Source organism: Carcharodon carcharias, chromosome 11 (assembly GCF_017639515.1).
Source record: "Carcharodon carcharias isolate sCarCar2 chromosome 11, sCarCar2.pri, whole genome shotgun sequence".
NCBI lineage: Eukaryota > Metazoa > Chordata > Chondrichthyes > Lamniformes > Lamnidae > Carcharodon > Carcharodon carcharias.
In genome coordinates, this window is record NC_054477.1 from 23,705,596 (window position 1) to 23,733,473 (window position 27,878).

General features: G+C 43.2%; 2 protein-coding genes across 3 annotated transcripts in view; one reads left to right on the top strand and one right to left on the bottom strand.

Moving 5' to 3' along the window:
* Positions 1 to 615: 615 nt before the first annotated feature.
* Positions 616 to 1,893, bottom strand: chst7 (carbohydrate (N-acetylglucosamine 6-O) sulfotransferase 7). The gene has a single exon (XM_041199668.1). It carries the CDS (start codon positions 1,891 to 1,893, stop codon positions 652 to 654), a length of 1,242 nt encoding a protein of 413 aa, XP_041055602.1. The 3' UTR covers positions 616 to 651.
* An 8,911-nt stretch (positions 1,894 to 10,804) lies between these two features.
* tubgcp5 (tubulin, gamma complex associated protein 5) overlaps positions 10,805 to 27,878 on the top strand; it is a 61,419-nt gene continuing 44,345 nt past the window's right edge. The window contains exons 1-7 of one of the 2 annotated variants that reach the window (XM_041199578.1): positions 10,805 to 11,040; positions 13,493 to 13,546; positions 13,636 to 13,744; positions 16,704 to 16,800; positions 20,163 to 20,242; positions 22,443 to 22,578; positions 25,204 to 25,321. In XM_041199578.1, coding sequence (XP_041055512.1) covers positions 10,922 to 11,040; positions 13,493 to 13,546; positions 13,636 to 13,744; positions 16,704 to 16,800; positions 20,163 to 20,242; positions 22,443 to 22,578; positions 25,204 to 25,321 — 713 coding nt within the window. In that variant the 5' untranslated portion in view covers positions 10,805 to 10,921. The remainder of the gene's footprint in view (positions 11,041 to 13,492; positions 13,547 to 13,635; positions 13,745 to 16,703; positions 16,801 to 20,162; positions 20,243 to 22,442; positions 22,579 to 25,203; positions 25,322 to 27,878) is intronic. The other variant, XM_041199579.1, reaches the window with a different exon arrangement.

The following is a 27,878-nucleotide window of genomic DNA, read 5'->3' on the forward strand; positions in this document are numbered from 1 at the left end:
TCTGTTTTGGTGAGATTCAAAAATTGAATATTGACTAGATTGTCAAGGAGACACTGTGACGGAAGACCTGAGACAATAAATCTGCTTCTCTCTTGACAGATGCTGCCTGACCTGCTGGTGCGTTTTAGCATTTTCTGGGGTTTTTTTTAATTTCTGACTTGCAGCAATGGCAGTATTTGCTTTTGTTTCCCCTGGAGAATGCCCTGTTCCTTTTTTTTGGGGGGAGGTGAAAAATTGCCAGGTCTACCTGAACAGGCAGATGTAACCAGTGCAACCTCTCAACCAAAAAGGGCACCTCTGACTCACTCTGATTTCCGAGATTGTGCGCTCGGGGGGGGGGGGGGGCTTGAGTACAAGTGAAAAGGTTGTTAAAAAAAAAGGGGTTCTGATGGCACGAACTCTTCTTTAAACTCTTTGGAAGCAGAAAGCCCATGACTTGCCCATCCATCACTGCATCAGGTCAAGAGTACAAAGCAGTTTTTTTTTGTTTTGCAACCTAAACTTCGGCTTTTTTTTTTGTTTAGTCACAGCTGACGAAGCCTTCGCTATACTTACACAGTGTTTTCCACTGAGTGAATGAGGTGACGGGGGTTTTATTTTTTTTTTTTACCTTGGTCCAGTCTCTGAATGTTACATCGCAGATGGGGTTTTCTACGTGTTGTCCACGCCGTTTGGGCGGTAGCCCAGCATTTCCATCGCCGTTTGGCAGCTCTGTTCCACCTGCTGGATCTGCCACAGGCTCAGCCTTGTCTTCCAAGCGCTGACGGCTTCCTTCGCATCCCTGGAGGAGATCAGAAAGGGCTTGTCCGAGGAGTAGCCCGCGCCGCGGGTCATGTTCAACACGTAGTTCTCGGTGGCCGGCGTGACGGTGAGATTGGCGAAGTCGTAGAGCGTCCTCAAGCCGCCCAGGGGCTCCAGCACCAGGTCCTCGTAGCGAATGGTTAGGTACCTGCTCCTCAGCCAAGCCGGGGACCTCCTGACCAGCACCTGGTCTTTAGTCCAGGCTTCGCAAATCACCTCCAGGGCTTTGGCCACGTAAGTGTCGGCGCGCTGGGCTCTGTTGGAGATCCAAAACCCCTTGTCCCTGTCGGATCTACTCTTGCTCCTCAGCACCTGGATGCTCTCCTTGACCAGGGACTGCTTGGATTTCATCCGGGAGTTGTGCACAGCCCTGGGGTCCCTCACCAGCTGAACCACCTTTAGGTTGAGGGCGGGGTCTTGCATCAGAGGGAACAGGACCCCGGCGTCCAAGACCCGCACATCCTTAATTACCATCACGTCGTACCTCCTGCACTCCCGCTCCAGCTCCTGGATGTCCCTGGCCGCGCACTGCTTCTCGCAGACGCCCCCTTCCACCAGCTCGACCCGCTCCTTGCTGTAGGCGCTGCAGAGGGGGGCCGAGCAGATGACCTTGTTGTTCCTCCAGCCGAAGACGGTGCGGGTGGTGAGCGGGGCGGCCGCCGAGTAAAGCCGCAGGACGGAGAAGTCGCAGCGGAAGAGCGAGCGCAGCATGTCCCGCACCGCCCCTTGCAGGCTCTCGGCGTCCCCCGGGTAGAGAGCCTGCCACATGAGCCACATGGGCTCGTACAGGTAGAAGACGGCCGGGTGCTGATTGAAGAGCTCGCCGGCGAACGAGGAGCCGGTTCTCCAGGTGGCGTGCAAGTAGACGTGCTGCCTGCCCCGGCCCCCCGCTGTCCAATTGCCCCCTGCCCCGAAACCCGCCCCCACCTCCTCCCAAGGCATCGGGGCCGAAGTGTCCGAGCACTCCCTGGGAAAGAGCCGCTCTGCGGCAGCCGGGAGCTTATTGTGACAGTCCAGGAAATACGAAACGGCCAGCAGCAGCGACGAGTAAATGACGATGACGATCAAACATCTGCTCCAGAGCAGCTTCATGGCATCTGCTGCTTTCGCCTCCCTGCCTCCTCTTTCCACCACCCCCCCACCACCTCCCCCCACCCCCCTCCTGCCAAATGTCCTTTTCGCTCTGTGTTCTCGCCTTGCTTTACATCTCTGTGTCTGTGTCTCTGTGTGTGAACGAGCGCCCCTGTCAGATGAGTTTACATTAGCTTACAGGCAACAAGCTGCTTTTGTAAAACCCAACGCAGCGGGGAACCAATTTCATTCTGGCGGCTGTCATCCGAATAAATACAACCACGAGAACTCCGCCCAGGAACTTCACTACAAAAGCAATGTATGTGTGGGGTGGGTGGGGGGGAGTGATTGCGAGAAGAAATGCGCCCTATGAGATGAAGTTGTCAGCGATTTGTGTGTTTGTGTGACGGAGGTTGAGAGGTGTGTGTGTGTGTGAACAGTGTGTGTGAGTAACTCTGTGTGTGTGTGTGTGTGTGTGTGTGTGATTAACTGTATGTGTGTGTAACTGTGTGTGTGTGTATGTGAGTAACTGTGTGTGTATGTAAGTGTGTGTGTGTGTAACTGTGTGTGTGTGAGTGTGTGTGTGTGTGTGTGAGTAACTGTGTGTGTGAGAGAGTAACTCTGCGGTTGAGAGGAGCTTAAGCATGAGATTGAAGGAGTGTGTGTGTGTGTGTGCGTTAGTAACGTGTAACTGAGAAAAACAGATTGAGGGAGTATGCCAATGATTGGGTGTGCCTGTGAATGAGGGGGAGAGATTTTGCAGCAGTGTGTGTGTGACAGTGTGTAAGTGATTGAGTGTGCGTGTGTGTGTGAGGGACACAGATTGAGTAGAGAGTGTGTGGAATGTGAGTGATGGATGAGTGCGTGTCTGAGTTGGGGATAGAGATTGAGGCGTGTGTGTGTGTGAAGAGTGTGTGACTGAGAGTGTGTGAGAGTGAGATAGAGATTGAGAGGAATGTGAGTGTGTGACTTGTGTGTGTGAGGGAGAGGTGTGTGTGTGTACGAGTGAGTGTATGAGAGAGAGGTTGAGAGGAGTCTGTGTGTGTGTGATTGAGTGTGTATGTGTGAGGGAGAGATTGAGAGGGTTGTGTGTGGAGGGGAGTTTGAGGGACTGGCTCATTGAGTGTGTGAGGGAGAGATATTGAGGGTGTGTGTGTAATACAGTGTGAGTGACTGAGACTGAGTATGCACGAAAGCTCAGTTGATTGTGGTCTAAAATGTATCCAAACACTGCATCAAGTTCTGGGTTGAATTTTTTTTTTCAAATACAGGAGCAAACTCCAAGTCAAGAGCCGGTCGCCCGGGTAACAATGTGATTAAACAACGGTGTGTGTGTGGGGGGGGGGGGGGGGGGGGGGGGGTGGGGGTGGGGCGGGGGGGATGTGTGCAGGGGTGCTGTAAGATTCATGACTTGGCGACAAAATTACTGTGGTCAGATATGAAATCTCCCAGGGGGTCGCGCTGGCTCTCAATTTAATTTGCAAGCGATTAAAGATAATTTTAAATTTAAATTGACTTGTAATGCTGAAGTGCGCCAGTGTGCAATGGTGGATTCAAACCGAACCACATTTCCTCAGCCCTCTGCATTTTATTCCTCGGGGATTAGCGTTTGTGACAGAGGAGAGAAGCTAATTATATGTAATCATTCAACCCCCTTCGGAGCAGGGAACCGACAGGAGCTGATATTATAGCGCTCCTCAGCCCTGGAGAAATGTCCAAAAAAAAGATACATATATATATATGAAAGAGTGACCGATTCGTAAGGTCTTGAGCACACACATCTTTTAACCATGCATCTGCCCGCCAGATGTGGTGTTGATGTGAAATGCTTTTGTTTCACGCCGACGCGGCACTTATGGTTATAAAAACAAAAATAAAAAAAAACTGCGGATGCTGGAAATCCAAAACAAAAGCAGAATTACCTGGAAAAACTCAGCAGGTCTGGCAGCATCGGCGGAGAAGAAAAGAGTTGACGTTTCGATGCTGCCAGACCTGCTGAGTTTTTCCAGGTAATTCTGTTTTTGTTGCGGCACTTATGGTGTTGCGGGCACCTTCTGTCCGGAATTAGCAAAGCAGCAGCGGAAATCTTGCTGCTCGTCGCTTCGGGGTTAGTTCAGGTCTCAAGTCAGCCGCCGATGTATATGTTCAGTGCTGGTGCGAAGGACGAAAGTGACCTCACCTGGGTCGCCTTGACGCGTTAGAATGTGAGATGTGCCTCAGAAAAAAGTGGGGTTTGTGTGTGGGGGGGGGTGGGGGGGGGACGTGAAGCGAGCCTCGTCCATGACTCTGGGGCTAAATGTTCAACTTGCTGCTGCTGCTGGGCGTTTTGATCAGCCGCTTCTGATGGAAGCTGTGCCATTTCCACGTAAAGAAAAAAACCACATCGTTTCTGTCACAGGCGGTGGATGCGAAACATCCGTTTTTAAGCTCAGGGAATAAATTGAAAATCTGCAAAGGGGAGATACTGCGGGATGCAGGTCAGACTGAGTCTGTGAGAGAGAGAGAGAAAGAAACGAGTTAACGTTTCAGGCCAGGGACCTTTCACGAGAACTGTTCTGATGAAAGGTCTTGGACAGAGAGGCTAATTCCGTTTTCTCTCTCCACAAACGCTGCCTGGCTTGCTGAGTGAGTTGAAAGTCTAGCCCCTGTCTTAACTTGTTTTACTGCTCACTAAGTGCCGTGTGACTCCAATCCAACTAGAAATTAATGGGATAGAAATAAAAAACTGCGGATGCTGGAAATCCAAAACAAAAACAGAATTGCCTGGAAAAACTCAGCAGGTCTGGCAGCCTCGGCGGAGAAGAACAAAGTCGACGTTTCGGGTCCTCGTGACCCTTCAACAGAACAGAAATTAATGAGTCTTTACAAACCTGGGCATTACATCGTACCACAACTTCTTAGATCATGTGTGCTTTCAACTCCATCTTACAAGTCTATTACATCTTATTAACAGATCTATAAAGATTGACTTGGATTTGCTAAAATTAGAAGTGTCCTACTCTTTAGCTTTAATCTAAATTTATTTTAGAGCCATGTTAGTTATACAAACATACAAAATAGGGGAAGTAGATCATTCGACCCCTCGAGCCTGCTCCTTCATTCAATAAGATCATGGCTGATCTGTTTGTGTTTTGTGTTCTACATTCCCATCTACCCCTGTTAATCTTTGATTCTCTTGCCTAACAAGAATCTCTGCCTTAAAAGAAAATTTGTGACCACTGCCTTCTGAGGCAGAAGATTCCAAAGTCGCACAACCCTCTGAGAGAAAATAATTCTCCTCATCTCTGTCCTAAAAGGACAGCCCCTAATTTGAAAACAGTGCACCCCTAGTTCTGGACTCACCCACAAGAGGAAACATCCTTTCCAAGTCCACCTTGTTGAGACCATTCAAGATCTTATATGCTTCAATCAAGTCACCCCAACACTCTTCCAAATGCCAGTAGAAACAAGCCCAGCTTGTCCTCATAAGACAACCCACTCATTCCAGGTATCAACCCCCTCCTCTGAACCACCTCCGACACATTTACATCCTACCTTAAATAAGTCCAAAACTGCACACAGTATTCAAGGTGATATCTCCCCAGCGGCCTGTATTACTGAAGCATAATGCCCTTACTTTTATGGTCAATTCCTCTTGTAATAAAGGATAGCATTCCATTAACCTTCTAGATTACATGCTGTCCCTCCATACTAACATTTTGTGACTCATGCAGGAAGACATCTAGATCCCTCTGCATCTCGGAATTCTGCAGTCATTATCATTTTAAGTAATACTCTGCTTTTTATTCTTCCTACCAAAATGAACTTCACATTTTCCCACATTATACTCCATCTGCCATATTTTTGCCCATTCACTCAACTTATCTATATCCACCTGCAAACTTCTTATGTCTTCTTCACTACATACTTTCCTACCTTTGTGTCAACTGCAAATTTAGCTACCATGCCTTTGCTCCCCTCATCTAAGTCATTGATGTAAATTGTAAAAAGCTGAGGCCCCAGCACAGAACCCTGCAGGACCCCACTAGTCACATCCTGTCAATCAGACAAAGACCCATTTATGCATACCCTGTTTTCTTCTGGCCAACCAATCCTCTATCCCTTGCTGTGGCACCTTATCAAATGTCTTTTGGAAATCCAAGTACAATATGTCTACAGGCTCCCCTTTATCCACAGCACATGTTACTCCTTCAAAGAGATCTAATAAATTGGTTAAGCATGATTTCCCTTTCAAAAAACCCTGCTGACTCTTCCCAATTACCTTGAGTTTCTCTATGTGCCCAGCTATAACCTCCTTAATGATCGGTTCTAACACCTTCTCCATGACAGATGTCAAGCTGACTGGCCTATAGTTTCCTGTTTTCTGCCTCCCTCCCTTTTTGAATAGAGGGGTTACATTTGTTACTTTTCGGTCTGATGGAACCTTTCCAGAAGCTTGGGAAGTTTGGAAAATTAACACCAATGCATCTACTACTGCATTAGCCACCTCTTTTAAGACCCTGGAATGAAGTCCATCTGGACCTGGAGACTTGTCAGTCTGCAGCTCCATCAGTTTGCTCAGTACCGTTTCCCTAGTGATTATAATTTTACCAAGTTCCTCTCTCCCCTCCACTTCCTGATTTATAGCTATTACTGCATGTTTTTTTATAACCTCTATCTTTTCAGTTACTACCATTTGAGGCAAATAGATACAATCATGTTTAAAAGATCAATCTGGCACATTATCTTTGCAAATTATTTGCAAACATGTCAAAAAAATAAACTAAAACAATAAGATTGCTGATTGCAAAGTCAGTTGAACTCAGGTAAAATACAATTGCAAGAGTTTTCACAATTGTTGTTCCAATAGCGGTATGCTTATACACCTCGACTGCAAAATCTGTCTCCTTAGCACCTAGTATTTCAGCACTATGAATGCTGTTTTGGTGCAAACTTGACTTCATTTTGACCAGGTGTTAGCACTTGCACAGGGGGTGCCTGCCAGAAGTATGCAGAGTAGCAACATAGTGACATCAATCAGGCGTACCACTGATTTGACTCCACCGCTGCCATTTTGAAACTCAATGCTCCAGTTAATGCCTTAAACATGCACAGCTGAACATGTATTTGGCAGCAAGGAGGGACACAGCACCAGCACTATTCAAAAGGATCACCAACTACATACAGGTTAGTTGCTGATTAATTTCTACTGGTTGTTGCTGCAATTGTAGAAGTGTTTGATAGTTTCTTGAGTCCTTTAAAGATGTAAAAGTCTACAGGGTGTGATCTGGCACATGTTGAACAACTTTGTCCTGAATTCAAGGATTCTGCACAAACCATTTGCTTCCAGGTTTGGGTGCAGTACCATGCATTCCTCTGGAACTAGACAAAACAGGGAAAGTGAGCAGATGTGACACAGAGCAGTAGGCGCTGCTGGAAGACGGAGGAATAAAAGGTAGAAAAGGCTCTCTGCAGTAGATTGTACCCATTCAGGTGTTGAGGGAGCAGTTCTCCTACCAGCACCCGAGTGAGGAGCAGTGCATGAGATGTCTGCGCTTCAGTAAAAATTTTGTCTGGAACAAGACTTGGAGGCATAAGCTTCTCACCCAGAGACAGTGTGTCACCATTCAGCCATGGTAATAGTAGAAATGTAAAGACTGTAATTCTGCCAAATTAAAAAGTTAATATTTTACTGATTAACAAAAAATATTCATTATCAAATGTAGAGCACATCTTGGTAGGTCTACCAGTTTGAGAGACCTGCTGCTGTACATACAATCTTATTCCATGTCATAGTTTATTGTAACCACAGATGATTGCTGTGATATCTGTCACTGTATTTTCCTTAACAACAGCATCGAATAGCACTAGTTTTTTTTCTCCAATTACTTTTCTCTCATTCTCATGACAGGTATTGAACCTTGCTGGGACTTATTTTTATTTATTCTTGGGATGTGAGCATCACAGGCAAGGCCAGCATTTATTGCCTATCCCTAATTGCCCTTGAGAAGGCGGTGATGAGCTGCAGTCCATGTGGTGTAGGTGCACCCACAGTGCTGTTAGGGAGGGAGTTAGAGGATTTTGACTCATGACAATGAAGAATGTGAATATAATTCCAAGTGAGGATGGTATGTGAGTAGAGGGGAACTTATGGATAGTGGTGTTCCCATGCATCTGCTGTCCTTGTCCTTTGAGGTGGTAGAGGTTGTGGGTTTGGACAGTGTTGTTGAAGGAAGCTTGGTGAGCTGCTGTGATGCATCTTGTAGATGTTAGACTCTGCTGTTACTCTGTGCCAGCGGTGGAGGGAATGAATGGTGAAGGGGGTGGATGGGGTGCAATCAAGCGGGCTGCTTTGCTTTGGATGGTGTCAAGTTTCTTGAGTGTTGTTGGAGCTGCATTCATCCAGTCAACTGTGTAGTATTCCATTACACTCCTCACCTGTGCTATATAGATGGTGGCCTTGGGAAGGCTTTGGGAAGTCAGGAGATGAGTTACTAACCACAGAATTCCCTGCTTTTGACTTGTTCTTGTAGCCATAGTATTTTTACGGCTAGTCCTTGAATGCCAGTACGAATGCCAGTATGATAAGTGAAACTTTGCATTGCTTGATATGTTATGAGTGGATGGCTATGTTTGAATTTCTTTATTATTTTATTTATATGTGTACCTGAACACAAAAGCAGGAACTACAGTAAAAGGGGCTATTTACCAGAGCAAAATATTGGATATACTCTGCCATTATTTGAGTAAGGAGAGGTGTTTTGCAACAAAATCCTGAATACAGATATGATGAATGAGCATGATACAGTATCATGTCCAGTTAATGAAATCTTTGGAAATATGCAAGTTGGTTTAATTATTTCTTATTTTTGGCCCTCTCTAGAAAGTTAAGTTGGAAAGTGATAAAGGAAATAAGAAGGTCAAAAAAGAGCAGAAGAAGAGACTGGCAGCTAACCTAAAAGGGAACCTAAAAGGGTTTCTATAGGCATACAAATAATGAAAGGATAGTAAGACGAGGGGTGGGGCCAATCAGGAACCAAAAAGGAGGTCTACGCATGGAGGCAGAGGGAATGGCTCAATACCAAATGTGTACTTTGCACCTGTCTTTAACAAGGAAGAAGATGCTGCCAAAGTAATTGTGAAAGAGGAGGTAGTTGAGATATTAAATGGGCTAAAAACTGATAAAGAGAAGGTACTAGAAAGACTGGCATACTTAAAGTTGATAAGTTATTAGGACTGGATGGGTTGCATCCAAGGATGCTGAGAAGTAAGGGTGAAAATTGTGAAGGTACTGGTCATGATCTTACATTCTCCTTAGATACAGGGGTGGTGCCAGAGGTTCCTATGGACATTAGAAAGACAAGGAAAAGATATGCCTCATTGTGACTAATATTGATTGATCTATTGGAATTTCATATACAATATGCCCAAAATTCTGTGACTGCCAGGGGAAGGAAACTAGGACGGCAATCATTTCCACAGGGAATCCACCGAGTAGCCTGACTAGGAAATTATGATGGAGGGGTACAGATAAGTCAGAGATGGCTCAGTTGGTAGCACACTTGTCTCTAAGTCAAAAGTTTCTGAGTTGAAGTCCCTCTTCAGGACTAGAGCACAAAAGTCAAGGACTGACGCATCAGTGCTTTTGGATGAGATATTTGCCCTCTCAGGTGGATGTAAAATATCCTACAGTGCTATTTGGCAAAGAGCAGAGAAGTTATCGTTGGTGTCCTAGCCACAATTTATTCCTCATCACAAAAACAAATAATCTAAGCCTGATCATCTTGCTGTTTGTGGGAGCTTGCTGTGTGCAAATCGGCTGCAGTGTTTTCTACATTACAACACTCTAAATGTACTTAATGGCAGTAAAGTTCTTTGAGACATCTGGTGTTCGTGATGAATGCAAATTGAAGAACTGATTGCAGACTCATGGCTTTGGTAAAGATCTTATTACTAGAATTTGGAACAGGTCCAGTGTTCCCTGCTTTTGGACTGATGGGAGTTTCATTCTGCTATGTTTACATTAGTGTAGTAGGGATTCTGGAATTTCACCCAATATTTGTTGTGTATTTTACACGGAGGTGTTCATTGATTGTATTATGCTCCAACATTCGTGGGCTATGCATTTTGTATTCTGATCAGCTTAATAAGGAGAATCCTTTAAGGCTGGAGATGTCTCATTCTTTCTTTCCACTTGTGGCTTCTTCCTGAGTCGTACCCCTCAAACAAGTTAGTACAGACGGTACGTCACTCTGTTCTCTGGGGTAGCAGGAACAACTTTTAATGTGATTTAAAAAAAAATGAAGTCCCATCATCGGAGAGCTAATAAAAGATGGTCATCAGGTGCATGACCAAAAGGCTGAGGAGACTTAGCAAAGAGAGTGAAGGAAGCTGGCTACTTAATTGAAGCGTGGACAGTCAGAGGGAGCCCATAAGGCATGGACTTGGGTGCAGGACAGCATGGAGAAGGTTGCAGAGGACAGGTGGAGCTAGGCCCACGTGGAAGGAGGTGTAAACTAGGCCTGGGGTTTTGGGGTTCGGGTAGATGGTTTAATAGGGGGATAGAGGTAGATACAGATACGGAAACAGAAATCATGACGTCGGCAGGTACTGAATTTTGAGGTTAGTAATCTTAATTCATAACATAGCTGTGGACAATCATTAAAATAAAATAAATGCACAATTTTGTGTGTGTAAGCAGACAAAATAGCGACAGCTTCCTGCAAAATGCAGGTCTCCCTAACGAAGGGGACATCACGGGCGGTTTAATTTTAAATATAGCGGCTGCATCTGCAACGTGGAAAACGAAACCGGGAAACCGCCGCCCTGCGGAGAAGTTATGAAAAGAGATTGAAATTCGAATTAAAAAAAAAGTCACTTGAGCAGGTCCGGGCCGCTGCGTTTCCAATGGCAACGGGCGCGACCCGGAAGTGTTTATGGGTGAAAGAGGAGGGGGGGGGAAACACTTCCGGCGGCGCTGGATGGAAACAGAGGGAGGGTAGGAGGCTGTCCCTGAGAGAGAGAGGGTTGGGAAAGAATTTGCCGCCGCTTTTATTTTTTTTGTATAAACATGGCACATTGGAATAAGTTCGAGAAGGATTTGAAGAAGTTGATCCAGTGCATTAGCGGGGTCCCGGAAGAGGATCCTGACTTCCAGATGGCGCTGCAATTCGTCTGGTCTAACATCAGGTAGCTGGTAATCACTGACGAGATGGCTGACGATTTCTCTTCAACCGTTTTTCACCATGGCTTTGAAAAGTGTTGACTTGGCACAGTATCCATTGGAGCTTGGAAGAACGAGAGGCGATCTTATGGAAAAATATAAGATCCTGAGGGGACTTGACAGGGGGGGTGGATGCTGAAAGGATGTTTCCCCTTGTGGGAGAGACGAGAACTAGGGGACACAAGTATAAAAATAAGGGCTCTCCCGTTGGAGATGGAGATGAGAATTTTTTTTCTCTCTGATGAGGGCCCTGAGTCTTTGCAACTCTGTCTCCCAGAGAGTGGTAGAGGCAGGGTCAATGACATTGAGTATTCTTAAGGCAGAAGTAGGTAGATTCTTGACCAACAAGGGAATCATAGGGGATAGGAAGGAAAATGGAGTTGAGCCCACAATCAGATCAGCCATGATCTTATTGAATGATGGAGCAAGCTCGAGGGGCTGAATGCCCTACTCCTGCTCCTAGATGATATGACAGTGCATATTCTGCATGCTGTGTTTGAAAATGTATTATCCTGTATACAGTCTTACATAATTCTGCTATTTATTCTTTCTATGATAATAACAACTTGCATTTAAATATTGCCTTAATTGTGATAACATAATTCCCCAAGGCACTTTACAGAAATATTTTTATAAGGCTACCAACCTCCAGGATTACCCTAAAGTCTACAGGAATTAGAGAATCTCCTGGACAAGCCATGAGAAAAATCATAGGGGCACTTGTTTAAAAAAAGTGCTTTTGCTTACTGGTTTAAAGATATCAGGCATAGGAAAAAAAACTGATTAACAATCAAGAATCATCCAATTGAGTCATGAAGTGCTTTCCAGTTGGCCATGCATTGAGAGGTCAGGTGACCAATGGTGAGATTGTGGGGGTGGGGCAGGAGGTCAAGGGATGACATCTGCAGGGATATGTCCAACCAGAGTTGGCAACTTTTGAGTGTTATGAACAAAATCTGACACCAAACCACATAAGGGAGCCAGATGACCAATATCTTGGTCAAAGAGTAAGCTTTAGGAAGCACCTTAAAGGAACATGGAGATTTAGGTGGGAATTACAGAGCTTAGTGCCAAGGCAGCTGAAGACACAGCCACCATTGGTGGAGCAACTGAAATTGTGAATGCTCAAGAGGCCAAAATTGGTTGCGTGTAGAGATCTCAAATGGTTGTAAGACTGGAGGGGTCGCAGAGATACTGAGGGATGGGACACAGAAAACAAAGATGGGAGTTTTAAAATTGGAGTATTGTTTGACTGGGATCTCATGTAAGTTAGTGAGCACAGGAGTGATAGATGAGCGGGACTTGGTGCGAGTTAGGACAAAGGCCAGCAGAGTCTTGAATGACATCAAATTTGCAGAGGGTAAAATGTGGGAGTTCAGCAAGGAGAGCATTGAAATAGTTAAGTCTAAAGATAACAACAGTTTCAGGAACAGATAAGCTGAGGCAAGGGCAATGAAACAGGTGGAAATGGGTGATTTTAGTGATGGTGGATGTATGGTAGTAAGCTCATTTCAGGGTCAAATATAGCACCACAGTTGCAAGCAGTCTGGTTCAATTTCAGCCAGTTCTAAGAGGGAGGGATGGAGTCAGTGGCTAGAGAATGAAGTCTCTGATAGGGACTGGAGACCAAGCCTTCTGCTTTCCCAATGCTTGGAGGAAGTTTCTGCTTGTCCAGTACTGAATATCGGGCAAGCAGCGATACATTATAAACAAATAAATTAAAATACTGATTGCTGCAAATACATATTGGAGGGCCCATAATTGAACACAGTGATATGAATTTAACCCAGCGACACTTATACTTGCTGAATGGCATATAGGCTCCCAATGTATGCTGTATGCTGCACATCCAAATTCAGAATGCTCGATGGTTCATTTTGCGTTCTGTGGTCGTTGTACAACACCATTAACTATTTTCCTGTTCTGAGGAAACCCTTGTGTAAAAAAAAATGCATTAATTAAAGCAACGCAGAGGCTGTATATTTGTGCTGCAGCATATGTTGCCACCAAGTGGTTGGTGGGATGGTTTTCCCTAATAGTGAAGCAGCAGATAGGAGACCATGAGCAGGCATGTTTGTGGTCAGTTCACTTTTATCTGCTTTTTGCACAGCTTTGATGTTCAGTTCAGATTTTGAAAGGAGTCTGGAAGTAATGCTGATCCTCAACTTGGTTAAAGAGTAATAGTTATGACTATGTAAATGGGGAAAAAAGTTTAACATTAAAATTTAACAAAACTTTATTTAAAAAAAATGATTGATTATGCTAGTAGAAAAGAAAGTTTGTGACCAATAGGCCCACCAGTAAAACTTTGCTAGCTTTATAAGAAGTAACATTTTATTCCTGGGTTAAGCTCATTTTATTCCATTTCCTTTTCCTGTTACATTATGTTTGATTTTGACTTTTTAATTCCTCTTTCAGATTCCATCGGTTTCTTGATGTAGACAGCCACAAAGTAACACGTGTGATTGACGGGTGAGCTCCTTCACTCACTTATGTGTGGCCTATATTTTACAGTAGTTGTGAAATGCTAGCAACTAATGTCAACTCCGTTTGCTTCTCAGAATCCATGAGAAGCTGATTATTCATTCAGAGCTCCCTAAAGCTGTAAGCTGGCGTAGGCTAACAGATGAATTTCTGGAATTGCCCCTTGAGACTGTCGAAGGAACAAAGGTAGCTGATGTTTTTACCTGAAATTTTATGTTGTATTGAACTGGATTTCACTGTTCTGACAAATTTTGCAAATTCTTAATACTGAATAAAGTATCAATTTTTAAAAAGCTTTTGCTTGTACTTTCTCATTGTTTCCCCCACCTCCTATTTCTCCTTAAGGCATTTATGCTCAAATAATACTTCATGAGTGCCATATGCCCTCCAGCATCCAAGTGAACAACTATTTGTGTGTGATCCATTATTGTGCGTGTCATGAAGCTGGTGCACTGGGCATTATCATTATTGATGCTTGTCCTACCCTACCTGACGTCCATGCATATGTATTTTCTTTATCCACTCATGGGATGTGGGAGTTGCTGGCAAGGCTCACAGTTGTTGCCTACCCCTAATTCCCCTTGAGTGGCTTGCTAGGCGATTTCAGAGGGTGGTTAAGAGTCAACCACATTGCTGTGGGTCTGGAGTCACATGTTGACCAGACCCAGTAAGGGTGTCAGGTTCCTAAAGGGGGTTAGTAAACCAGATGGGTTTTTACAGCAATTGCTTCATGGTCACCATTACTGAGACTAGCTTTATATTCCAGATTAATTAATTGTATTTAAACTCCACAGCTGTCATGATGGGATTTGAACTCCCAGACAATTAGTCTGGGCCTCTGGATTACTGGTCCAATGATATTACCACTATGCCACCATCTCCCCCATTGCCATCTGCTGGATAGCAGTCAAGGGTGTGTTTCTTTTTCTCTCTTCCCTCAACCTACATGATCCTTGGTGAACAGCTAACCTCACCACACAGTGCAGGGACACTGCACTCTTTGTGATGCTTAGTAACTCTGGTTAAATTTGCTGAGCTAGTGGGAAGGCAGTTATTGCTGATTTTACAATGACATGATGATTCTGCAACAAGCTCTGTAAATACTAATTATGAAGGAGGGCACTTTTGCTCTCCTGCTAATCCTTATAATGTTGCCTTCAGAGAGATATTTTAAGCTTGAGATAGGAGCTGTGTTTATAAGCTAATGAAACTGCAATCTAACTGTAAATTGTTTGAATTCTTCCCTAAGTTAGTAATTTTTGTAACTGAACATTGCTTAGCTCAATGAATGCAGACTTGGTTAAATCAAAGAAAAAATGAACTGCTCTCTCCAGCTTTTGGTCTGGTGTTTGCTGAGTTTTCACAGTTCCAGATATTTTTATTATTAAGAAGCAAATTAGAATTTTAACTTTAATTGAGACTGAAGGAAACCAGGAGTTTACTTTCACATTTACTGTGTTTAATAAATTACTAAGCAAGACTGTGGGTAATAGGTTTTGAAAGTAAATTATTTAAAACTTTTTGGACTCTTCTAAACAAGGGACGTTAACACTGCTAATCTCTATACCGGCAAAGTTCCAGGCTGAATACTATTTGTGCTGCGTTTGTTCAGCTCAGCTACGTTAGCTGGGCCAGGCAGGGATCACGATAGAAATAATGGGCAGAAGTTTGTGGAGGCAATGGGTTCTCCTGGCAAGAGACCCGCGTTGCCTGTTTTTGGGAAGGCTTCCTACATCTTGTTCCACTTAGGCCACTTAGGCACTTGACAGGCCAGTGGCAAGTCTTCCCCTTGGATTACGGACCCCAGGGAAGCCCTCCCCCACAAAAAAGCCGAGAGTTGCTGGCCAATCGGGCACCAGCAGCTCTGCTGAACAACAGGTGCTGGCTGCTGCTGGTATGACACCTACCCCAGGCCAGAGGTGAAGGGGTGCCAACAGCAAGGCAGGTGGATGGCTCTCGTTGGGCCGCCGTTCCTGATACAGGTTTCTTGTCATTCACCCAACATGGCGAGCCCCCAGCCTGCTGATGGGTTAATACCAGTGGTGGCAGCCTGAGGCCCTTAAATGGGCCTCTATTTGTTATGGGAAAGGAAGGCTTGCCATGGACTTAATCAGGGTGGAGGGGGAAGGTGTCTGGCTCCCCACCTGCCACCCTCCCTCTTAAACAAATGACCCCCCCACCACCATCAAACTAGTCATGGGGAAGGGCACAAGATTCCAGGTAATGTGCCAGATTCCCACTTTTGAATGTTATGCAGTGAACCCTAGTGGATGTGCATGCATTTGATGCTGGATGAAAACACGCACTCGCTGTTGAAGCTCAGAACTGAGCACTGTTCACTGAGCTAATTATACCCATTGAAGTAGTCAGTGCCTTTAGGAGAGGGGAGAAAATTGGAAAAACGAATAGCAGAGTAGTACAGAACAAGAAAAAACCCTGGTCTAATGGTCAGCTATCTCCTTAGAAGTACTGCTATTGGCTTCAGCAATCTTTAAATGAAATAGAATTGTGAGTGAAATTGCTTTTTTTTGAAAGTTGAATGTTTTATACCTAGTATCAGCAATTTTTAAAAAAATTCATTCATGGGATGCGGGCATTGCTGGCTATGCCAGCATTTATTGCCCATCTCTAATTGAACCTTGAGAAGGTGATAGTGAGCTGCCTTCTTGAACCGCTGCTGTCCATATGGTGCTGGTACACCCACAGTGTTGTTAGGGAGGGAGTTCCAGGATTTTGACCCATTGACAGTGAAGGAACAGTGATATATTTCCAAGTCTGGATGGTGTGGCTTGCAGGGGAACTTCCAGGTGGTGTCCCTATGCATCTGCTCCCCTTGTCCTTCTAGATGATAGTGGTCGTGGATTTGGAAGGTGCTGTCTAAGAAGCTTTGGTAAGTTGTTGCAGTGCATCTTGTAGATAGTACACATTGCAGCCACTGTGCATCAGTTGTGGAGGGCGTGAATGTAGATGGGATGCCAGTCAATTGGGCTGCTTTGTCCTGGATGGTGTCGAGCTTCTTGAGTGTCGTTGTTTGGCTTTAAAATCACTTAAAAGCTAATTTATTTGTGCATATTTCAAGTCTTGACCTCAAAGTGACTTATTTCTGTAAAACTAATATTGAAATGGCTTCTTTCCAAACTTGCAGACCAAGGAACACTATGCAATACTCTCCCTCTTACTGGCTCTTTCTGATTCACCTTCTAATTCTCAGTACACTGAGAAGGCAAGACAGAAGGAAGAGGGTGAGTCATTGTATTAATCCTTTACTCATTCGTGATTTGAATTAACCAACTGCCTCATCAGCAAATGTCAGTCCTTTAGTTAATTGTGGCAGCTGTACATCTCATTAAGAAGTTTGGGCTTAGATTTTATTTAATGTGCGCCTGTTCTGGTTAAATGTTACACTTCTGGAGCACCTGTCTTTGCATGAGCTGAAAAAGCTTTTGTTAACTTTTATTTCACTTTTTAAAAAAAGAAATAAGAAAATTGCTGAATTTTCTGAAAGAATTGGAAGGAACAAAAGTCAAAATCTAAAGTCATATAATCCTTCATTAGAAATAGGAGTCTGTCGAAGGTTCCTAGGAGTTGAAAAGTGAGTTTGTGCTTCTTCTTCCACAAACGCTCTCTGACCTGCTGAGTGTTGTCAGCATTTTCTGTTTTTGTTTCTGTTATAAAATAGAGATAGTTTAAGTAAGTTATATTGGCATTTGTAGGTGTTAGGAATGAGCTTTAGCTTTAAAGTTAAAGTATTAAGTTTGATTTGTATTTCTGTATCTGTGCGTTAAGAAAGTTCAAATTGAGTTGTAGTTTCACTTTATAAAAAGGTCCCTGCATTGCTAATGAGATTTTTTTATGACTGTTGCAGCTAAGGTCAACAAACAAGGGTGGAAGAATTGGGCTGTTGCCCAGCATCAGGGGTCCAGAGAGGCAGGTCCCTCCCACAGACGCACACAAAAGCTAGAAACAGCAGTTTGGTTTGGAAGCTGTTGGATTTCAGCTGGTTTTGAAGATAGCTGCCAGAGAAGTGGTCAGCTCCAAACTAAAAATTGTTTGAAAGTAGCTGCCAGAGAGAGACTGGAGCAAGAGGGACAGATAGCCAGTGCCAAGCTAAGGAAAAACCCTCAAAATCCAGGGGAATGGAACAGGGGAAAGTCCCAAGCAGACCTTCTCATCAAAGGAAGGACAGGAAAATGTCCTGTGAAGTTAAGAGTGAGGGGCAGAGAGGCTCTAAGCTGCAGATTCAAAAAGCCAAAGCTGCAGAAAGCAGATATAAAGCGAGAACAGCTTGCAAAAGGGCCCAAAGAGACAACTGAAGGTCTATAACTTTTTGCTATGGGCATGTGAAGCTGTGGTGTACTGATAACGCTGATTCGGTGAAAGAGGGTGTGTGGAAGACAGCTTAAATGCATGTGGTGACCCAGGGAAGAGGAGCATTGGAAGAAGAGTTTGAAACCGTGGATGTGAACCCCTGCAGAAGGTGTCTGAGAGAAAGCGTTGGTTTGGGAGAGGATTCCAAGGCGAGGTTTTGGAGAGTGGAGATTGGAAACCCTCATGTGAAAGTTGAAGTGCAGTGAGACCAGTTGGCTCATGGTGTGATAAATGTCTGGGGGGGAAGCTGATGAGAGATCCATAGCATTTGGTTGAGGTGACATCTGTCACTTGGTTTCAGAGTGTGATGCTTCCGACAAGGTGCCTATTGGTTTACATGGACTGTGTGCTTACCGTGAACCTTGGAGTATAAGATAGCTTTGGTAACTTGTGTTGTCTTTACAAATTTGTATATATGTCAAGGTTGAGTTGTGGTGAAGGAGTATTGTAATATAGTTCATCATGTTTAATAAATGTTTTATTATTTTGTTAAAAGTTCACCAGCTAATGTCTTTGACTGTTCAGTAGCCTCTCTCCATGTATCTAAACAAACAAATTAAAAGTTAGGCTGGGTCCCACTCTGGGGTCAGGCTTGTCCTGTGGTAACCTCAGCTGGGGATCATAACAGTTTCAGATAGGCATTTTATTTTCTGTTTTACCTGAAAGAAGAACTGCAGATAGAAATTGGTGCACTTGCCCTGAAAATTGCAGTGTGCCCTGAGGTATTTTTGCTCATGTTCCTGAACTTCTCCAATTCATTTAAGTGTCCAGATACCCCTACCAGGCTCAGATGGGTATAAAAGCTCTTCCCCTTCAATTAGCTGCTGCTGAGTTAAAGATGATTTCCTTAACACCTAGATGTGCCTGTTATATAAGATTGCAGTGATGATGTAACCTTGAAGAAAATCAGCTTCATCCCTCTGTTTCTCTGATTTTACAAAGCAACCTTATTTCTTATATAACCCCTACTGAATGAAAATGGCAGGTCGTTGAGGCGGGGCAGTGTTGATTGTAAAAGTATAATTAGCACTTCATTTACATCTAAAAAATTAGAAGTTCAGCAGAAATGTTCTCCCTTAATCACATTTAAATTGTATGTTGGATTTGAATTCAAAAACTGATTTATTGTACCTCAGAGTACGGAAAATAAAATGTGCATTGTCCCTTTGCAACCAAAATACCTTGCTATCTTGTGGGCAGTATTTTTTTATCTTGCATTCCTGCTCTAGGAGGAAGGATGCAGGCATCTCAGTCTCAAAAATCACTTTGTACTTTTGTCCAGATTGAACGAGTGCTCCCTTCTCTGTTAATTGTTCTTAATCATTTCATTTTTCTCATTAAATCTCTCCATTTCATGGCCTGTTTCTTTTCATTTTATTTTCTCAATTATTTTCTCCGGTTCCTTTGAACCTCCTTTCCTTGTAGATGGACCCCTGCAGTCTTGTCAGGGAAAAATGTATACTGCATTAATGTACTGTAATTCATATTAAATTTGTCATTTTATAATTGCCATCAGTGATTATAATGTGAAAAAATATTAAACCAGAACCGCGTAATGGATCCCATCAAAATCTAATTACAAAGAGAGGAAATTAGTTTACTTAATGGTCACAATTTTTCTTCTTCATTATATTGCAGAAGTAGCCACTGCAATTGTACAACTTGCATCAGAACACGTTTTAAGAGCAAGATGTATATTGAACACAAAGTGAAGCAGTTTGGGGAGGAAAAAAAGAGACTAAAAGTATGGCCCAAAGAGTTGGCTTTCTAGCAATATTTTGGAGGAGGAGAATAAGAGTAGTGAAACGAACCATTTTTGGAAGGCAATTACAGAGCACAGATTGGAAGAACAGCTGCAGATTGTGGATTGGAGGGTGTGGGGATGTTCAGAGTTAGAGAAAGCTTGACCAAAGAGATGGGTTTTAAGCAGGATCAATGGATGTGGAGAGACAGAGTTTAAGGAGGGAATAATGGAGAGCAGGACCTAAGGATTTGAAGGTATGGCTGCGAAAGCTGGGGGTAGAGGAAAGGAGGGGGTTGCAGAAGAGGCTGCAGTTAGAGAGGTGATGAGTAAGGTTGCGGCACTGTAACATTACAGAGATGGGCTGAGGTAAGGCTATTGAGAAATTTGATCAAGATAAGAGTTTTAAATTCAGTATAATTGTGGCCCACTATTAACTTTGAAGCGGTTTTCGTGTTATAACTGCACTGACTGAAGCATATTGTTTTTCTGCAGTGCAACATGATGATTTTGACTGGGGGAAATACCTGATGGAAGGTGAAGAAATTGATATTGGGCCATATCCAGACACTCCAGTGAGTAAACTGCTTGGAACTGTTTTCTGGCCTTGCCTTTTGGCTCTTCCCATGCCATTCCAGTTGGGAGATACCTTTCTCCCAGGGTCTGTTGAGGCTATTGTCTATTTTCAAGGTGGATATTAAGAGGTATGTTTGAGCAGCCTAGCATGATACTTAGATAAAAACAAAAAACTGCGGATGCTGGAAATCCAAAACAAAAACAGAATTACCTGGAAAAACTCAGCAGGTCTGGCAGCATCGGCGGAGAAGAAAAGAGTTGACGTTTCGAGTCCTCATGACCCTTCGACAGAACTAGGTGAATCCCAGGAAGGGTTGAAATATAAGCTGGTTTAAGGTTGGGGGAGGTGGTGAGGGAAGGGGGGAGGAGGAGGGGAGGGGGGGAGGAGGGGGGGGTGTGGGGAGGGGGGGGAGGAGGGGAGAGAGAGAGAAGTGGGGTGCTGTGGTTGTAGGCAAAAGCAGTGATAGAAGCAGATCATCAAAAGATGTCACGGCAGAACAAAAGAGCACATAGGTGTCGAAGTTGGTGATATTATCTAAACGAATGTGCTAATTAAGAATGGATGGTAGGGCACTCAAGGTATAGCTCCAGTGGGGGTGGGGGGAGCATAAAAGATTTAAACCCTTTATATTTCAACCCTTCCTGGGATTCACCTAGTTCTGTCGAAGGGTCATGAGGACTCGAAACGTCAACTCTTTTCTTCTAGCATAATACTTACTTCTTCTGAGAAGGGGCAAATTCTCAGTTGTTTTCCTATGATGTGGCATTAAGATGCACAACTCTGTCTAGAATTACTGTCAAGAACTTGTATCCTACCGAATATTTTCCCTGCCTTGTCGCTTTAAGCATATAAGCTTGTGGTTAAATCACCATGACACAATTTGAGGAATTTAACTAGTCCACATACTCTACTGTCTGACCTTGCCCAGTGAATTTTGATATGTTTTTTGGATTTTAAATTTGGATTATTTTTCTTTGGTGACTTTTATATGGTTCGTAGTTATAATGAGCTTGTCAGAAAGGTACTGAAAGCACTCTTGTGAAATACTTGGCCTTCTCATAAAATTCTGTGTTAAATTATAAAAATGTTAACACTGGGCTATATCCAATACCTCTTATTTAAATCTACAGGATGTCCGCTTATGTTATTCAGAAATCCATTGAAATTCCATTTAATTGTGTTGTTTACGTAGCTATGTAAGCATTTAGAAAGATAGCATGGCCTTTAAGTGTTTGCAATTTGCTGCTTTGCTTTAATTAGACTAGAATGCTTATATTTATCATTTAGTGTAAGCACATACCTCTTGGGTTTTCTTTCAGTTTAAGGTAGGGTTAGGGAAAAGAGTTTTTTTTAATAACTTCGTCTTGTTTTCAATCTTGCTCCCTTATGTTGCTGGAGGTCCTAGGATTGGCATTAAAATTGTGCATTTTTTTCCTTGTAGGTGCTGTATTGCTCAAGTCTTATATATTCCCCACTCTTTTTTGTTGTTCTATTTCAAATAACCTGATGTGCTTTGAGATCCAAAGCTTAGCTTTAGCACGTTCTGTCCATCATCAAGGTCACTTTCTGCAACCTCGTTCACCTTTATTCCTGTTCCAACACTAAAGCAGCTGGAACCTTCATCTTTGCTAATGTTACGTATAGACTCTTTCTCTAACACTTTCATTGCTAGTTTCCCAACCTCCACCATCTTCCCAACTTGTCCAAAGGTCAGCTGGCTGGATTCTGTCATGCACTTAGGCAAACAAACATATTGCCCCCTCCTTGTTGAGCTGCACCAGCTCTCTGCCCTGACACACTGCATTTAAAACTGCTTGTGTCATCTTCAAATCTCTTCATGCCCTTGCTCCATTCCATGTCTGAAACTTTCCACAGCTGTGTTTCCATGTTCACACTTTGCCCTGCTGACTCTGGCTTTCTAAGCATTCACCCTCTTTCCTTTACTCCACCATTAGTGGCAGAGCTTTGAACCAAAAGCTTGAGTCTCTGAAACTCCTCCCTAAACCCCTTCTTCAAATGACTTCTCTCTCCAACTTTGGTACCTTTATGAAATTCATCTTTTCCAGCAAGCTTTTGGTCACTTCTTCATATTTTTCCACATCCAGCTTTGTTCTTCTCTTTCACCTTCCAGCCCCCATCTCTCAAAAAGACACTATAAGATGCTTTTCTATGCAATATAAATGTATATTATTATTTAGGAGTGGTCTGAAGAAGAAAGTGAAGAGGAACTCCAAGAGTCTCTGAGCAGAGAAGATTCTGGTATTCAAGTTGACAAAACATCACCAGAAGAACAAGCACAAATCAAGAAAGCAGCACCACATGTCTCTTCGAAAGGTATGTTTTGTAAAAGTCTTCAAGCCACGGACTGACCCTGTTGGGCTGAGTGCGTGTCGAAAGTTAGACTGTGACCAGTGGCTTACTAGGCAAGTGCACAGCCTGTTGCAGAACTAGGACATTTAGAGCAGGAAGTTCCTAGGTTTGATCCCTAGCCTGTGTTTTGTTGGTTGAACCTGAGCAGTGAATCCTAGACTAGGGAATTGGGGAAAAATAAGCAATGAATTCTCCACGTGGTGACCAATTTTCATACAGCACAAAGAGCAATGATTCTCACTGTTGATTTTTATCCTGTGCCCCCGATGGAAATTGATTATTTGGACAGTGAGGAAGGACAGGATTGAGCTTTGCTGTGAATCCACCTTGTTTATGTAAACTACTGACTGTCACTGCCTCAGCTCATGTGAAAAATGGCTACTTGGGAACTGTGGCAGAGAGCCCCTGTAATTTGTGAACAATTTATTCAACAGAGAAGGGGAGAAAATTTGGTGGGGGATATTAAACAATCTGCAACATAAATGCACTCCCAGTATGTGTGTGCTTCTTGGCAGGGCTTCCCAAACTGGGTTGCGAGACAAAATTTTGGGGTCATGAGCGCCGAGGCAACAATGACTGTCGTAGAGCTCGGACTGAGCATTAACAGCTGCAAGGCCCCTTTGAATCCTTGGGAGGAATTTTACGGCGGTGGGATTTCACAGACTTTTGAATGGTTTGCATTACGGCCTGACCCTGCTGCAATGGGGCTGTAAAATTCTGCCCCTTATGTTTTTATAATGGTGGGCATGGCCTAACTGACCAGTCTTTGAGCCTAATGCCTGCTCCAAAAAGTCAGTGAAAAGGGAGGTGCTTTTTATTTAGGAACCCTGCAGCTTAAACAGCAGCCCCTCACCCCCATCACTGCTGCACAGCTGTGCACCCCTACCTGTTACAGCAATTTCCAAGCACTACTTTAAAGTGATTTTTAAAAATTTGTTCATGGGATGTGGGCGTCGCTGGCTAGGCCAGCATTTATTGCCAATTGCTCTCATCAGAGGGCATTTTAAGACTCAACCACATTGCTGTGGGTCTGGAATCATATGTAGGTCAGACCATGACCTTCCCTAAAGGGCATTAATGAACCAGATGGGTTTTTTACTACAATTGGCAATGGTTTTGTGGTCAATTTAATTCCAGATTTTTATTGAATAGTCTCTACACTACTAGCCACTATGCCACCATCTCCCCCTAATGATGTGCAATGTGCTGTGGTTCTCCTGTACACAGATTATAAACTGATTTGTGACCTTTATGACAGGATAAACATTTAGATTTTTGCTAATGTCTAGAAGCTATTTAATTAAGTTATGAGAGGTGGCTTACCTGGCTCACCTTTCCTATTTTCTTGGGTTCTCCAAGAACCTGTCATACCTTTTGAAGAGTCATGTAGTTCAGGAATCTTGCCCAATAGGAAATTTGTCTTTAGTCACTTTTACAACCTTAATATAACAAAGATTATATAATCATATTTAATAATTAATTGTTTGAGCTGTATGTATGGCTGCAAATACATATGGGCATTTGGGATGCTCATGCAAAAATGATCATTGCTGATATGTTGGCCAAATCTAGGTCAGTCTTTTGCATGCATTCAAATAATGATTTACAGATTGAAAGTTACCAGACAACTATCCTAATTGTTTATTATTTGCTTGGTTTATCCAAAAGGTACATATACAAAATGGTTACATGAGGTTGCAAAACACTGGAATTTATGCTGTTGTTATGATCTCCATTGACTGTTAACTTTTAAAAAGAGAAAAGAATTTCCCAGCGACTGACGAAATCTTGTTGTGCAATTCATTTCATGTTTTAAGACTTCTCCTGTCACAAACAAACTAACATCAACGTAGAGTGAACGTTACTTAATAGGCACCTAATACCCTCAAATGAAAGAAAGGGTCATTTTCCATTAACTAATTAACACAACTGAAGAACTTTACATTACGTTCCCAATAGATTTGTAGTCTTGAAGATTCCTTTCCATACTCCTCCCAGCTTTTCAGCATGCTCCCTTCTCTCTGCCACACCAGGGCAAGTCTTCCAGTGTACCTTTGAAAATTGTTCTACTCAGTCTTCCAAGTAACTCCGAACCATCCTGCAGCAGCAAAGCACTCTCTGGCAATTCCTTGGCCCTTAAACCCTCACAAGTCTCATCTCTTTCTCACCAGCATTTTGCTTGGTGGCTAACACAAAATCAGTCTTTTCCTGTGCTTTCCACAGCAGCAGCTGTTTCTGTCCCCCTCCCCACATCTCTGAGTATGTGTGTATGTTTGTATCCAGAAAACCAGCCCCTCCTTTATCAAAGTATGAAAATTGGTAATTGATATTTTTTATATAGGTTTCAGCCTGGCCTCTTTTCCCCATGATTACTAAATCACATGGGCCTGTCATGCGGAAGAGTTTACTCTGATCTAACCATCTCCCTATTCAGGAGATTCTATCTCATCTTAGATTTAAGGAAACATTTTAAAACAGGAAGTCTTGCGTTTGTAACCCTGTTTTAAAGAATTATTATAGTTAGAATGTTTGAAATCAGAACGTATTGGCTAAAAGGTATGTCTGATGTTATCTTTCTTCTTGATCCAGTTGGTGAGCCAGAAGTACGTTTGTGGCTGGAGCAGCATGTGGTTTCCCAGTACTGGACAAACAAAGCATCTAACTTTAGTCACAGCTTTCATCTGCATTCCAATTTAGCTGCTGTCTGGTAAGAAAACTGTTGTAAATGTTGTTTAATACACATCTCGCAGCAAATTCCTGAACAATCTACTACATCATAAAAGAATGCTAACTTGTAGCTGAGGGTGAAGTATGGAGTCATAATTTTGGTGAGTAATTCAGACCCTCTGAAAGTGGCGATAAGATCCATTATTAAGACAGTCACAATGAATTGGACGATGCTTTACTATCTTGGAGTGCCAGCCCATAAACTGTGAGCTGTGGATTTTAGTTCACAATTGAGTTCTTATTTCAGATGTTTTGCTGTGAGAAAACACAATGAGCTGGTAGGTACTACAGACATGGGACCAACAGAGTAACTGTCATTTTGGTGTCTCTTGTGCACTTTCCATTAGCTGGCTCAGAATAAAAGTTTTCAAAGCTGGCGCACGAGGACCCCATTTTTCGGCACCAAAAATCATGTTTAGGCCAAACTCGGTATACAAATTGACCCCTCCACCCCACTTTTCTGCAAAGAAATGCGTTACATGCATTAGGGATCAACCTCAATTTTTCACCTGAGAAATGCATGTTTTAATCGACTTATAAGTTGGCACATGGGATCAAGCAGGCGATATGGGCCTTGTTGCCAAGAAGATGCGCGGGAGTGTAAGAGGTGAACGCACAGAGCAGACTGTGCTAGGTGAGCAATGAGCATAAATGGGTCCTCTAGCAAAGAGAATGAAGTACGAAGCCGGTTTCAAGCTAAAGGTTGTAACATTTGCTAATTTGCAGTGAGGGAATTCGGTGTTAGTTGAAAACTGGTGCAAGAATGAAAAAAGGAGAAATATACCCTAATGAAGGTGCCCAAGACCAAATGCACCATGAAAGCAAGGACCAGCCACTGGCCTGATCTTGAGAAACATATAACGGAATGGGCCCTTAAAAATTGTTACATCCTCACCAGAATTGCAGTGCTCATATATGTGTTTAAGTGGGCCAAATCATACCCTGAGTCCAACAAAGATTTCAAAGCAGCAACTTGTCGGTGTAGCCATTTATGGAACGAAAATGTCGAGCTTTGCGGCAGAAGACCAAGATCGTTCAGAAACTACTAGAAGACCTCACTGCCAAAAATAATAGTTTCCAGCTATTCATCAGATAGCGGCAAAAACACACATACCCATGTCACAGCAACATGGATGAAACGCCCATAAATTTCAATAGGCCCAGCAGCCAAACTGTGGAATGGAAAAGTTTGAAAACCGTTCTGGTGAAAACCATAGGACATGAGAAGACAAGATTCACGGTGGCACTAGACTGCATGGCTGGCGGAACAAAATTAAAGCCTAGGGTAATTTTCAAAAGTAAAGCCTTGCTGAAAATCAAGTTTCCTGTGCAAGCTTTTGTGCATGTCCACAGCAACGGTTGGATGGAGAAGGATACAGTGAAGTTGTGGGTCAATAATGTGTTGAATAGGCACCCTGGTAGTCTATGTAAATTATGCAGTTTATGAATATCATCAAATCCCATATAACCAATGAGATCAAGAGGTGCCTGCAAAGAAATAACACCCAAATTGCAGTTATATAGGGGGTCTAGCATCTGTTGTTCAACCTTTGCATATGTGCCTCAACAAGCCATTCAAGGCCATGTTTGTACCAAATGGAATATAGGTGGATGGTTGATAGAGAAAATTTTTTCACAAAGAGTGAAAGTACACATGTTGCCCCGCTTGATGTTTTGTGTGTTTCCATCATCAAATTGTGGGATGCTGTTAATGCACAAATTGTCATCAGATTGTTCAAAAAATGGGGAATTTCCAATTCAGTGGACAGAGAGGAGAATGATTTGTTGTGGAGGGATGATTCTGAAACAGAAAGTGCCAAATCTGATCCAGAGTGGGATTCTTATGTTACTAACTATGGAAACGAAATAAACATATCTTTTTAAAAGTGAAGGTTGGGCCCCTGGAGTGAGGAGTTAGAATTCCTGATGGGCCTCGGCAGTTTTTATGCATGCGCCGGCTGGTGGATGGCGGCACGTGTGCAGTTGATTAGGATTCTCGTCTTCAAGCGAGTAAATGGCCCTCTGTACATGCACAATGAGTTCTTTTTCATTTTTTTTATTCAAAGGGAGCCCTGCACCTGCACAGAGGAAGAAATGAAAACAAAAGTGAAACAGAGGAAAAAGAAATCAGATGACTGAGAAGAAAAATGCCATTACAGAGAGACACAGAAGAAGCTGGACACAAGAGCAGGAGCTGCAGTGGGTAGATTTCTCAGAAGAAAAGCAGAAAGTCCCAAAAACCAGGGAGAGGGACAGAAGAAAGCCCCTGAAAGACAGTTAAGTCAAGGAACAGGAATCAGAAATAGGTCCTGTTCAGTGAAGTTAAAGTTAGGAGCAGAGGAAAAGGCTCCAAATTAAAGAGAGCTGTGGGGAGCAGAATTAAAACAAAGTTGGCTTGTGAGAAACCAGAAGATCCGAGGAGGCAGTCAAAGGTTGTTGACTCCTTTCTACAGGCCTGTGAAGCAGTGGTGTTCTGTTGGCATAGCTGTGTCTCCGAGAGAGTGTGTGGAAGGTGAAGCTTGAATGCATGTAGAGAG

What these genes read in the sequence shown, in the direction of transcription:
- chst7 (XM_041199668.1), bottom strand. Translation starts at nt 1,893, where the DNA reads ATGAAGCTGCTCTGGAGCAGATGTTTGATCGTCATCGTCATTTACTCG.